At 40.5% G+C, this 14,669-nt stretch overlaps 1 protein-coding gene across 2 annotated transcripts in view; it reads left to right on the top strand.

Moving 5' to 3' along the window:
* The first annotated feature begins 1,616 nt into the window (after nt 1–1,616).
* Nucleotides 1,617–14,669, top strand: part of PHF3 (PHD finger protein 3) — a 49,935-nt gene continuing 36,882 nt past the window's right edge. Inside the window, exon 1 of one of the 2 annotated variants that reach the window (XM_066179727.1) lies at nt 1,617–1,701. Coding sequence is in view for 1 of the 2 variants with exons in the window: in XM_066179726.1 (XP_066035823.1) it covers nt 11,309–11,552 (244 nt within the window). In the remaining variant the exon portion in view is untranslated. Of the gene's footprint in view, nt 1,702–11,293; nt 11,553–14,669 lie in introns of those variants that run through there. The other variant, XM_066179726.1, reaches the window with a different exon arrangement.

Below are 14,669 nucleotides of genomic sequence, written 5' to 3'. Positions count from 1 at the left end.
GCCTAAAAAGCCTTTGAAGAAATTAGTGCAACTGCCCAGTAGCTCAGTTTGGTGCCATCATAAGAATTCAAGGGTTTTTTTAAAGATGCTTGCTTTGGAAAGGAGAGAGAATTTCTGAAACTGGGAAAGTACAGGAAGAAAAATTGGAGAAAACCAACTTGTGGTAATGTGCATAACTGTAACTTTGGAAGGGCGGCAGGGAGAAAAAAATGTAGAATAGCTTAAAAACTGCTCCCCTTCAAAATTGTTTTGTTGCAAATACCTTGTGTAGTGCCTGTAAATATTGTTGTGTTACCATGCCTTCAGTTTAATGCTTCCTTTCTTAGTGTGGTGGTAGCAAGAGAAGCATTTAATGTATTTCAGCCTTCATGGCACCACAGAAAGCCCCAGAGGATAAGACTCAAAACGGAATTGAAAAAAAAAAAGGAAACTAAAGAGAAGCAATCTTTTTTTGTCCTTACATCATGTTTCTGTTTCATTACAAAATAGTAGGAATATGCAAAGGCAGCATTAATACAGTAATACATAAGATTTAATTCCAAAACAAATTTTTAGAAATATTAAAAATCAGTTTCTCTTTTGGAGGTGTTGAAACTTGGTATATGCAAGGACCACCCTGCGCTGCACTTTGTGCCAGCCATCAGAACTGAAAGCAGCATAACGAATGCTGCATTCAGCTAATGTTGTAACACAAATTAGGAAAGACAGTCCTGCTCTTTGATAACATTATGCGAAGACCAAGTTATTCCAGATTCTGATGTCCCGACAAACGCACACCGTGACAGCCCCATAGGTGTCGATTGGTGTGAATGCGCGCCACAGGTCCTGCAGTGCACATGCAGAAACCGCTACCAAGAAAAGGCGAAAACGCTCCTGCACCAACAGGCAGCATGAGGCATGTCTGCCCAGGACCGACCGACTAAGGACACTTTTCTGTCCAACATGTAGGAACCGAAGAGTTGGCCACATGGAGAGCTGCAGGAATCTGCCCGGGGCCGCGGGCGCACAGGACAGACTAATAAGCAGGTTGTGTAATGCAGGCTGCACCGAGGAGGGGGGTGGCAGCTGCTCTCCGAAGACAAAAGCCCAAATCATTACACACGCACCAGTCACATCATGTGTGTCCTCAGCCAACGTCTTACGGGAAAAACCCGCGGAGCCTCCCGGCCGCCCTCCCACGGGCCCAGCCAGGCCCCTCAGGCGCAGGCCGGGCACGCGGTTGCCATCGGGCGCCTCTCGGTGTTGAGGCCCCCGACTCCGGCGAGAATGCCCAGGCCAGCCCCTGCTCAGCCACCAGGGCTGGTTCCACTGAGGAGAACGTCCCCCGCCGCAACACAGTGCCGGCCGGGCCCGGGGTCCCGCGGCCCTGCCCCGCCCCGCCGCGCGCCCCCGGCTCCTCCCGCCCAGCGCCTGCGCAGCTCGCGCGCCCCTACCCGCCCCCGTCCCTTCCCCCCAACAGCGCCGTCACGTGAGCGGCCGGGCCCGGCGCGCCGGACGCCGCGGGGGCGCGCACCGGCGGGGCAGCGGGCACGCGGCCGCCACCGGGGCCGGGCCGAGCCGGGCGCGACCACCTGGGCGGGGGCAGCCCGCGTGCGCGCCCCCGCGGAGCTGCGCGCGCCGCCGTCCCTCCCTCCCTCCCTTTGGCGCGGCAGCCGCGTCCGTTCCCCCGCGGCCGCGGGGCAGCGCTGGGCGGCGGAACGGGTGAGTTATTGCGGGCTGCGGCACCGACTGGGGAAGGCAGGGAGGGCAGGTCCGGGGGTGGAGGGCCCCGCTGCGCTGCGCGGCCTCCCCCGGCCTTCTCCGGGCCGCGCAGGGCCGGGCCGGGCCTGCGGCGGCAGAGCCGCGGCCTGTGCCGGCCAGGCCCGGCCGGGTGGCAAGGAGCGGCCCGGCGGGACGCGACCGCTTCCACCGCGGGGCAGCGGCACGGGCTGTACGCGGAGGCGGCGCCGCCGCTGGCTCTTGTGCGCAGGCGACCTGCGCTCCGGCCGCGGGCTCGGGGGTGCACCCCGGCCGCCCCGCTCTGCCCGGCCGCGGCCCCGCGGCCGCGGCGCGGTTGTTGCGGAGGCTGCGGGCCCCGGGCCCGCCGGGCTCGAGCTCCTCGCCCGGCCACCTGACATGGCGCTCTGGCCCCGGCCGCGCTGCCTGCGGAGGCAGCTCCCGCCCCGTGTCCGTGCGGGACCCTGCCGCAGGCTCCTTGCCCGGAGTCGTGTTGTTGCTGAGAGCGCTCCCACACCGCCTTCCCTGCCCTGCAGTTGTTGTTTTGATCCTTCTACTTTTGCCTCTTCTCAGCCCTAGAGCCGCCGATGGCTTGTTGTCCCATACAAACCAGAGAAACAATTACCAGTATAGACCCTGCTGTTCTTGCTCTTGGTCTGACCTGTTCCGGGCGCCTCCTCCCGTCTCTTGTACTTAGTATCATCAACAGTTTCTGTGTTCAACTCCTGTGTAGAGTACCCACTGTAGGATATGCGGGAGAAGATGTGGTCATCAGCAGTACTGTGGGCTTCAGTGACCTGGTGGTATTTCCAGATGCTACTCTGGGATGAGGTGCTCTTTCTGAGACTGCGTTATTGCTTGCTACTGGAATGCAAATAATAACTCTCAGACTTTAGAAGAGCTGTCGTTCATGTGACTGGGAGTTGTTCATTCTGTATGGTGTGCACAGGGGAGACCTGTTAGAGCCCTGTGGGGGAGCGTTTGGATGAAGAGCACTCTGTGGCATAGTTCAAGTAGTAAAAATAGCCTATAGAGTGAAGTGTAAAAACCAGTAAGGAACGACAGGAATGGGGGGTGATAGGAGCTGTACCGTGCAAATTGTAGTTGTGGTGTCTTCTACGTAGTTGTTAATTCATCATGTAATTTTTATACATTTGCTTTTATCAAAATGGATGCTAGCATCACTAAATGGTGAAAAATGTTTTAGGATTAAATGTAAGGATGGTAAACATATGGCATCTCTTTAACAGAACTAATTCATGGTTTGTTTTGCTTAATAAATTAATTTGTTATGGTTTGGGACACAATGTAAGGGAGCCCTTGAAATGTGGGTTTTTCTGTTTCTTGGAATAATTCCACCGGTGTTTTCACTTGGTGCGTATCCTGCAATGAAACTCTTCTTTTTTTCTTTTTCTTTTTTTTTGTAACAAGTAGCTTCTGCTATAAATTTCTATAGTTGGCTTTAAAGATTATGCAAATAAATACGGAGTTCTGAATACCTAGATTTTTTTTTTTCAGCTATGGTTGCCTGTTACTCAGTCATTCAGTTTCTATGTGCATTTTACATTTGCAAACTGGAAGGGCACCTAACCTAACTACAAACCATGCTAGCTAGATTTAATTCAACACAGTTAGCTGAGGTAATTCAACATAGTGGTAAGATGCTTTAAAGAAAACTGAAACTCCAAAAATTCTTACCTACTGTATTTCTGCAACGTCTCTCAAAAAGAGGCTTAACCTCTACCTCTTGCGTTGTGCTAAGAGTTGAGCTGATGGATTTTTTTAGTTATTTATTTTTCCATTAATTTTTCCTGGTCAACCTAAGTGTTGTTAAATCCAAGCTTTAAGGGGAGAGCCATATTATATTAGAAGCTTTTTTTATGATAAGGGCATATTTTTGAAAGGTAATACTATGAAGTAGCAGTGATAAAGTTCACTGAATTGGGATATGAGAATTCATTTTATAGAAGCAGAAAGTGAGAAATACAGTCAGCTTGTCACATCCTCCTGAGTAGTGTCAATATAGCTGGATGGTGGATGGTATATTTCTATGAAAAACTTCACAAAGCTTAGCCATTAAGCTTATAACTATTGCTAATAAAATTCCCAACAAACAAACCCTAATTCTAACAGGTATTTCCAAGTGAATCATTATGAGAGAGACACTGACAAATTCAAAAGGTATTACAAATGAAAACGTTCTCTCGGGTGACTGACAAATAATCAGTGTAACCTTTTATACAGTTTAACATTTTATATTGTGTTCCAGATGAAAATACTTGAAACAAGAGACCTGAGGGTGGAAGAGTTCACGAGAATAGCGGTAGTGATGAAAGTATAATCTCTCCTCATCTTTCTCTTTTCAGTGAAATATCTCTTGGTAGTGAGCTTACAAATTCCCAAGGTATATACAGCAATGGAGAGATTCATAAAATTAGGATTTTTGTGGTATTCAGGAGTATTCATTGGTGCAAATGTCCAGCAAATAAAACCAGAGTACTTAGTGTTTCACAGTGTAAAAACTTTGCATTTTGTATTTGCATACTCCACATTTCACACTGTGAGGATGTTTTTTGACATAACATAAATTTTAGTGCAGCACCGTGTGCCTCTTTGAGCTATAAAGTGAGGGTGAGAGAGTTTTTTTTTTTAGGAGAGGTTATACTGTTCAAAACATAACTGTTAAGATGATTTTCAATGATACAATTTGATATTGTGTGATTAAGAAAAGGTTTCTCTATTCTTTCTGCATTTCTTTGTCTTCTAATTAAATCCTTTGAAATTTACTTTCCTGTTCACTGAAGTACACGCTGATGTAGTTATGGCTGGTGGATGAGTTTTGCATAGAGAAGGTTTAATAAAGCAAGTATCTTGAGCTGTCTGCTCTCTTAAATATGATAGCAAGTAGTAAGATATCTGCTCTGATTGAAGGGAGTAGCACTTACTTTAGATTCTAGATAGATTTTGGGCAGTGATTATTATTTATTACGTCTGTTGAGATTTTAGTGGCAAGGGGTTTGTGTCAGTTGGTGTGTGAGGACTTCAGAGTGAGGTAAACACAAAAATAGTATAGAAGAGCTTCTTAACAATGAAATGCTCAGATTTACATTTCTTGTTTTTTTGGTCTTTAGCAAGGCTTTGTTTTGATGCCAGTGAAAGCTAGATATTAATTTTTAAATAAGGGATTAAATTAATAAATAATAAGTAGGGGATTTACATAAGGGAACAGGTGGCGTATGGATACCTAATGGCTTGATGTTTCAGTGTATAAGTTTGTCAGTGAGTGTACCTGGCCCTCCCTTTACAGCAATATTGATGATTCAAATAAACGTATTTGTGTACAATGTTCCTGTTAGGCAGGCTTTTGCCTGTGTCCTGGTTTTTGGGAGATAGGTGAATGAGGAAGGTCAAATTTGATGATGCTTAAAGACTAAAGCTGAGTAAATCATATTTTATGCAAGTGTTGTATCTCCATTTTTTTGAGGAAGGACACTGACATCTTCTACTAACAGTCCCAAACACATTTTTGTTGCTAGATGGCCATTCATATGCTCATAAATCACGTTGCTTGTTCTGTCAAAAATATTTTGTGAGTTAATTTAATTCTTGAAGACTGCCCCAGATGATGGGATTTGAGCCAATATGAACCGGAGTAGAAAGCACATTGGTGCGAGAGTTGTAAACTCACCAAAAAGTTGTCAAGTTGATGTCTTCTTACTGACACTGCCTCTGATGCACTGTCTGATATTGATTTTCTCTCTAATGCCATGATGCGTTTGGACTGTGAATGCTATTGGGTAAAATCTCTTGTTGCGGAAGATATGAGTCTCCTCTGGCTTTGGATGCAGTAATATCCATGAACATAATGCATGCAGCTTCTAGTGCTTAAAGCATGGCAACATGGATACATGGCAATTTAGCACTGATTTTCAATTAGGTACTTGCAAGCTTAAACTTCAGAGTTTGTGTAAGAGGAAGGAGGAGGATGGTAGTAAAATGAGCATCAGGGTTTTGAAGTAACATTGTTTGTTTGGTATGTGGGTTTTGGGTGTCAGGGTATCAGTGGGCCCATGGGGTGGTCTGACATCACTGCTCCAGTGGGCAAGGGTAGACATTTCATACCTTGAGTGGCCTTTTTTGGTACAGTAGTTGCCACACAGCATGAGTAAGGGATTTTTTTTTTTAAGCTGTTTTTGTTATTACCTAATTGCATCCCAGTTAAAGTTCAGTTCCCTCCCTTTTGATGAAAAGATTTTGTCAGTTGTTGTTACTTACTGATTCTTCTGTAACAGTGCTGTGTCAGCTTTTCCCATTTGTTTTGACATCTAAGGTGATAGTCATCCAAGTAATTTGTTCCTTTTGTTTACTCTCCTACTGGAGTTTACTACTTGAAGAAACAAATACAATATGGATCTTTTTTAATGGAGTCTGTTACAGTTGTTATGACTAGTGCTTGCTGTTGGTCATTTGGTGTGCATAGGCACAAGGTCCAGAGACCAAGTCTTGTGTTTTGAACATTGCAATGTCTCCCACATAGTCCAGTCAATTGCCAGATGTACAAAAGCTTTTAAAAGCACTGGACAGATTCAGCGAATTGGAAGCGACAGACTCTATTCAGAAAGGTACTTCAGTGAAATGGAAGGAATTGTAGCATTGCTATGCTGTCTTCAGCAGTTTCAGACTCACTTATTCAGGCAGGTCAATAAAGTAGATAGGCTATTCAACATCTAGGATTTTGAATATCCTAAATAGACAGTGTGAGGTTGGGTTGTTTTTTTTTTTTTTTCCACTTTGTTGTGTTCCCTCAGGTTTTTGCCTCTCCTTGTTCCTAATTCAGGCAATTCTTTTTTGGTAAAATCTGTCTGTAGAAATGTTTAATTTTTTTTGAAGTCCAGCTGCTGAGGACTTTCATAAACCAGATTTATTTTTAAATTGACAACCATTAAACATACAGAAGCTTCTATTTTTTATTACTAACTTTCAAATATAAGATAAAATATGAAAGTCATATTTAAAAGGTAAACTGATACATCCCTCACCAGAGAGGGAAGGAGAGTAATTACCGTGAAACCTAACATTTGCTTAGTAAAATAAATGATGTGGGAATACTATATAAAAATGAATGTAATTAATGTAAAGGAAAATAAAGAAAAAATAAAGTATCAAGACAAATGTATGTAACATATATCCAAATATGCTGATGGTTAAGGGAGACAATTTAAAATGCAGTCAAGAGTATGCTTGGACTGTCTGTCCATCAGCTAAAACAGCACATGGAATGCTTGGTGGCCACTACGAATTGTGATCGCCCTTGCCTGAGTTGGATTTTAGATAAGATGGTAGAAACATGCGGATTCAGTTGGAGATCTCCACTAAATTATTTTTCTCTGTTGTGATTAAGAAAATAATATAACAGAAACTGAAGTAATTCTTTGCCTCTTTCATAGACAAACTAAGCAATGAAAAAGATTAAAGATGTGCAACATCCCTTGTCCAGTTTCTAGTCTTCCTTCCCTTCTAAGATTAGTTTGGAAGGATATGCTTATTTGAGATCTCAGTTTCTTTTCTTAGCAAATGATCATTCTGACTATTTACCTTCCAATTTTTAAAAGTCATGTAAAACTGTTAAAGATGTAATGAAAATATGGTAAATGGGGAGAAGATAAAAATCTGCTGTGGCAGATCCCACGGCGTGTTTATTTCATACCAGATTGGTTGGGATTTGAGGCAATATTATGGCATACCTGGCTTAATAAACTAATTCAACAGTGGAAGTATTTTTTTTTTTTTAACTGAAAGACTCAGACTAAAAGGAGACAGTGTTGATAGCCTGAGGAAATTTTATGGTAAACATAATGTGGGGGAAAGTCTGGAAATCATATTTGACTGTAGTGCTTTCTAACAGGGTTGTTCATAGTGTTGGATCTCTTAATGACAGATACTGATTGGTGAGTTACTTTGTAATTGTTGCAATGTTACGTCTGTAATTGTTGCTTCTGTTTTTGCTGTGGAGAGGCTGACAAAAATCATTTTCAAAAGTGTAAGAAATATATTTAGTGAACTGAGGAGAATGCTCTCTATACTTCAAGCTTTTCTTGGTGGTGAACCCTTCTTTTACCCTGGCTTCTCCTGTGCTGTAGCACTCCCAGAACATGCCCTGATGCTCCAGGAGCCAGTGGGTGGGAGAAGTTTCATTTGAGCCTGGCTGGGACTTGCTCCCTTGCCTCATTTGTGACCACTCCTCACTGGTTCTGTGTGCATAATACTTTTCATATTCTGCTGTTTCTGATTAGCTACCCAGTGGGGAAGTGCTGTGAATTGCTGTGCGATGGGAGTAGGCTCGGTATGTGCGTGTCTGCTGGGAGCCTTGCCGAGGCACTGGCCACTGGGGTTCAAGTGGAGGACACAGCTGTGTTCCACCGGAGTAATGCATTCTTCCTCTGAGGGGTTAGGATTATCTTGGGAAATAAGTGAGCATGAAAATCTTAACTGTGATTTTACCTGTACCTCTGGCTATTTTCCTGATGTTCAAAGTATTTCAAATGCAAAATGAACCGTTCAAAATTCATACACTTAAGGCATTGTACAGGGGAAGATTTTTTTTTCTTGAAGCAGCTGTTTCTAAGAGCTGTCTGGCTAAAGAAGTTTATCTTTCATCCTCAGTCCCACAGATTCTACACCTCCTATGATAGTTAATCTAATAATGTTAGAAATAATTTTTAAAAATAGCTTGGTAGTGTACAAATTATGGAAAGAATAGCAGAGTGGTTTTTTGAACTAGGTAAAGCAAAATTTTGATTTGATATGTTTTGGTGACATAAACTTTCTATTTTAAAAATGGTAGAACAAATTCTTTAAGATTAGATTTTGTGGTAGTAGTATTTTTATGCAAGCCCCCTGACTTTTTGATGCAAAATTTGAGTGGAACTTATACTTGATCATAGGCTCATGCTCCAGAAATAAAGCTTGCAGTAAAATTCCTCTTGAATTTTCTTTACTAGCTACTTAGGTCTCCTTGAAGGTGTCTGTGGCCACTGCATGTGTAGTTGCTTTGGCAGATACTTCTCAGTGCTTTTTGTGTTCTGAATGTCTGCATGGTAGTCTTACAAAATTGTAGATAATCTTTCTTCATCACATCACTGAAGACAGAGGTTAATTTCTGTGAGGAGGGATTTTTGTAGCAAGAGCTAATATTCTTTTCAGGCTTTGTTTCGTAACATTGCTTTATATGAAGTAGTCATCACTGCTTTGGGAACAACAATATTTGAGTAACAAATACATAAATGTTCTCCTATCCAGAAAAAAAACTTGGGACTTGTGTCTTCAAAGCCTCTGCCACTTTCTAATGTTGGATGCAAAAGGTTTCTTGCATTCTCACAATATTTAGATGTTCTATTGCAGTGTCATCAACACTGTTAATGTCAGAGTTCACCATAATTTTATCCTGTGGCTGTTACTCTTGTGCTCATGTAATGCTAATATGAAAAAAAACCCTGTCATTACAGGAAGGTGCTTTGAAGTACTGTATTGGGGCATTTATGATTATTTTCTTACTTGGAGCCACTGCATCTCTTGTAGTTTATTATGTGTACGATCAGATTGTTGTAACTACTTGGTATAATAATAAAAACAGATTATACAGTGCAGCATAGTACTTACTACATTAGTTTGCTTCTTCATTTGTTGCCAGATTTTGAACTTCAGAAACAATGTTGGCTGCTGTAGGTGCTAGTTGGTGTGATGTATATTTAGATGCACTGTATTGCTTGATAAAAGCAGTCCACTTTTTGGTGAGGGAGCTTTCAAATAACAACTTGCTGCTGAAGGCTATTACCTCTTTACTAAATGCACGTGATTTGGCCAAACATTCCATCTTGCTGACTGCTTGGTCAATAGGACCTTGTGTATTAGACCGCTCTGTTGTGGTTAGTGTGTAGAAATTGGAAAGATACCATGCACTGCAGAGCCACAGTGCCATACCTGACCATTGCTTTCTTCTGAACTGCCCTATGGGAGAAGGAAAAATGACTGGCGTGTTTGAAAATAAATTCCCAACAAAACCCCACAAACAAACAAACAAACCAAAAAAATCCCTAAGAAACCCCACTCAAAGAAAATGAAACACGGTTCATGTTAAACCTGTAGTTTTTGTAAATTTCTAAAATAAAATAAATGGCATAAACAGGGTTGAAATTGTAGCAGAGTCCTTACATGTATCTGGCTAGGATATTTCCAGTTGATTGCTAAAACAGAAATGTCCCATTAATGTGTCTAAGGAAGCATACTTAATGTCCTATTAAGCATGAGTAAGTACTGGATTTATTTAGTGGCAGGTTGCTGGAATAGTCATCTAGAAAGTAATTCAAGCACTGCAAACTCCAATTCTCACTTGTAATTTTCCTTTAATTAGGGTGTTCATTCTAAAAAAAAAAAATTGTCTCATGTGAGAAGAGGATGATGAAAGAAGGAGCAGAAAAGTATTTGTGTCCTTTGGCTGTTTCCAAAAGCTTTAACAGCTTTGTGTGCCAAAAACTGGCTTTTCAGACTATCCTGTATGCCAGATTAAGCCAGGCAGTACTGCACTGCTCCGTTTTCCTTACCTATCTGATCATATTTATTAATAGCTATCTTTCTTTACTTTGAGTATATGCTAAAGCAAAACTTCTGGAGAAGTGTTTTGCTGACTTTTTTCCATTTTGTTGTTCAGTTATGCATATTAGGTAAGTCTCTGCTTCACTAGCTGCTCTTCTGTTGCATTGCAAAGAAGATCTAGAAAATGAAGAATTCCTTGTAAAATGCAGTTGCCATCTTTGTATACAATTCCTTAGGTAGACTTCTAGAAATTCACCTAAGCTTCTTCAAAATTGAAGTTTCAAAAGGCTTCTCCTTTTGATGCCAGCTCAGAATTCTCATGTACTTGATTGAGATCAGATTTTTGTATAAAATCTCTGTAATTTTATTGACTGTATTGATTGGTGAAAAATAATAGCAATAAACCCTTGCTGTTTAAAAATACTAACTTGCTATAAAGTACTTGGTAGTTGCTCTTTGAACAAAAATATAGTTCTTCTCAGTAGTACATATTAGTAGTATGACAGGCTCTGGAACCTTCTCAGCTTCATTGATGTTAGTGGAAGCTGACCTCACATTTTTACATTTAAAAAGAAGAAAGAGTCATGCTCACAGTGCAGCTCTCCCCAGGTTCACTTGTTCTTGATCTCCTCCTCCTGTGGTGTCCTACCCCCTTGGGTTGGTTAAGGTTTAAACAAATTTTAGAAAGGAGTTGTTTAGCTGCTTTGGTTATACACACTCTATAGAAGCATCAGCACTCAGATGCTGATAGAGGAGATTAGCATGGGATTTCTTTTAAAAAATAATTAGAGAATTGATTTTTAGTTATGCAGTGGGCGATACTAAGCCATAAGCAGTTTTTAATTTATTTTTTATAATTCTGAAATACCTTAAGCATTCTTTATAAAACACACGAGCCAAAAAATTTGCTGGTGTCTTAGGTGTTTTACAATTTGTAGCTTATTTTCTTATGGTATTTTTCTTGTCTTTCTATAGGGCTGAAAGACACACAGGAGTCTTCATGGATATAGTTGATACATTTAACCATTTAATTCCTACTGAACACTTAGATGATGCCCTATTTCTAGAATCCAACCTGGAGAATGAAGTCTGTGAGGATTTTAGTACAAGTCAAAATGTCTTAGAGGATTCGCTGAAGAACATGCTCAGCGATAAGGATCCTATGCTAGGATCTGCAAGTGCCCAGTTCTGTTTGCCTGTTTTGGATAGCAATGACCCCAATTTCCAGATGCCTTGTTCTACAGGTAAATCTTACAATTTTTTAAGATTACAATTTAAAATACAGTTTCACCAACCCTTTTTCATAACATAGAAATAATAAGTTGGGAATTCTGTCACCTTGCTGCCCTTTTTCAATGCACTTCATACATGCCTGGCATGTAAACTATGTGCAGGTCTTTTTAATTTTGTAGTGTAACAATAGATGAAAGCTCTTTATGTTGATCAGAAATAGCCTAGGCTTTGTCTGTTAATTACTCTCAATGAAAGTCAAGATTTGTTTAGTGTAGGACTGTGCCTGATCTCTGAAGTCACTGGTTGGCTTAAAAAAAATACTGTCTTTCTGGATTAGCAGTAGGAGCAGTAGAGTTGTACTGACTGCTCTGACCTCAGAGTTATTCTGTTAGTGCTAGGCCTTCTGGTACTGAGCTGATTCTGGATTCTGGGTGTTTTGCTTTGATTGACTTCAAGACCCTGGAATGATAATAAAATTCTTTTTTTACTGTTTGGAATACCCGATTTGAAAACAACTTGGAACAAAGTTTTAAATAAAAATAATCTCAGAATTTATTGAGAAATTTTAGAAGGTTAAAAAAAGGGATGATCCAATCCCTAAAATTATTAATATTTATGAAGAGTTGGAATAATTACACTGAATTTGATGCAAGAGACGAAAGTATGTCTACTACTCTGTTCTTAGTAGTGTTCTTTATTTGACTGAAAGTTTAAAAACCATAAGTTTTTAGCTTCATTACTGAGAAGTATTGTAGATTAATGCAGTTACATGATTATATCAATGTTTAATTTTTTTGAGTAAGTTTTGTGAACTGTTTCTGACAATCTTTATTTCCTTATATAATATATATGTTACTGTTACTAACAGACTAAATTTTCACCTTCGCTAAATTATATGGTATTACATAATGGAAAACTGTAAATCAAAGATTATATTGATTTAAAGCAATGGAAAAGTGAGCTATCAGGGCAAAACAAGATATTTGGCGGTTTTTTCCTACTTGAGAAGAACAGTTTTGAGGCCACCCTTAATGCTTTTATTTACTCTCGCGATAGTAAGTTACTTTTGTCTGTAACCTGCCAAACAAAAATCATATCCCTCTTAATATGCATAAGACCTTCTAATGTACCCAACTAAACCAAATTCCACCTCACTTGCAAATTGTTTTGTTATACCACATCCTGTGCATCCTCCAATAAACTTGTACGGCATTTAAAATTTTATAATTAACTCATAGGGTACAGCTGGATATTTTGGAAGGTATGGAGAAACTTTCAGGTGCTTCCTGGCATGTATGTCTCCTGAAAGTGATCAGTAGTGCAGTAATTGATACTGTTAATACTTAAATGATCACAATTTTAAGATCCTTAAAAATAAGTGAGCTAATGCATTTACTTAGGGGCTACTATTTCAGGCTGTCAGAACACTAAGGGATTAAAAACTGATTTGATTTATGCTGAGTTTTTGAGTTTAATTTTTTTTTTTTTAATCTGAAAGCACCAATAGAGCCACATTTCAGTAAAGAAATAAAGATGTATAATTTGGAATTAATGTATGTGTCTGAAAGAACATGAAATGTTCTTATTGCTTGTCCTTTGTAGGTCTTGGTAAAAACTGTCCTTATTCTGACATGGTTGGACTGCAGCATGTGCTGACAATTTTTAGTTAAGAATAATGAGTATCAGTTTGAAGTACAGTTTCTTTGCTTGTCCTTTTTCCTTGAAAGTTTATATAGTCGTGATTTATTTGATTTGTCTGACACTGTTGGTGATCTAACACTGCTGATGTAGTCTGCTGGGAAGAATGTGGTTATTCAAGATGGTAGTACCCTTCACATGAACTAAGCCAGGCAAAAGCTGTTTTTACAGTTTAGGTGGAAGCTCATCTGTACACCAACTTCAGTTTGTCTAAAAAGTAAAAAAGCATAAATCTCCTGACAACGCTTGCTTTAATATGTTTTGTATTTTGCATAACCTATGCCTAGACTATTAAACAGTTTAGGAAAAGTACCAGAGTGCTCATGAAAATTATTTCACAGGACCAGCAAAGGACAGATTTATCATATTTGGTGCTTCTTGAATTACTGGAATGTATTCTGTTTGTAGAACTTCTAAAGTGGTGCAGATTTCATGCTTCATCTTATTTGATTGCTGTGAGCAAGCTGAGGAGATAAAGGTAGTAATAGTTAAGCTGAGGACAGGTGTTGTAGCTATAATGGTAATCAGGTCTTCTAGATAAAATAGAGGAGCAGAAGGCATGGCTCACTGATACTTCTTTGAAAGCAGATTTGAGCTGAGTTCAGGAGAAGAAAACCTATGCACATACAAGATGCTGTCTTTATATGCCTTCAACCCAACCGTGTGAGATTTCTTATGTGAACATGAGTGTATGAGAAGGGCTTGATTCAGGCCTACTTCTTACCCACATGCCTTGTTTCTCAAGAATGTGGCAATCTGCTTTATTTTGGAGATCATGTATTTTTGTTTTCAGAACCCCCTTGCTCTTAAGTTGGTTTTGAGTGTGGGTTTGTTTCCTATTCGTTTTCTTGCTGCTGTATGGACATCAGCTTTTGTTTATTTACTGGCCTGATCCAAAGTTGATACTTGTCAACATGTTTTGCTGAGCTTTAGGATTTATATTGCTCATTATTCATCAAGATCTAAGCTTTTTGTTAATACTAAGCTCTTTTTATGGTGAGTTACCTGTTACCTGTGTGGTAGCAATTGATGGTATGTCCTTAAGACTTGTTCAAGTGCATGCCTGTAAGAAACACGCAGAGACATCTATGCCGAAAATGCAGGTTTTGGAAGTTGAATTATAACTACATCTCTTGGGGAGGGGAGTAGCATAGAATCATAGAATGATGTTTTCAAGGGACCTCTAAAGGTCGTCTGGTCCAGCCCCTCTGCAGGGGACACATTCAGCTAGATCAGGTCACTCAGAGCCCTGTTCAACCTGACCTTGAGGGTTTCCAGGGACGGGGCATCTACCACCTCTCTGGGCAATCTGTTCTGGTGTTTCACCACCCTCATAATAAAAAAGTTCTTCCTTACATCCAATCTGAAGCTACTCTCTTTTAGTTTAAAACCATTACCCTTGTCCTGTTGCTACAGGTTGTACTAAAAGA

This window comes from Chamaea fasciata, unplaced genomic scaffold, assembly GCF_029207755.1.
Source record: "Chamaea fasciata isolate MVZ Bird 193981 ecotype frontalis unplaced genomic scaffold, bChaFas1.0.hap1 SCAF_3, whole genome shotgun sequence".
Classification (NCBI taxonomy): Eukaryota; Metazoa; Chordata; class Aves; order Passeriformes; family Sylviidae; genus Chamaea; species Chamaea fasciata.
This window is presented reverse-complemented; position numbering and strand designations above follow the sequence as displayed.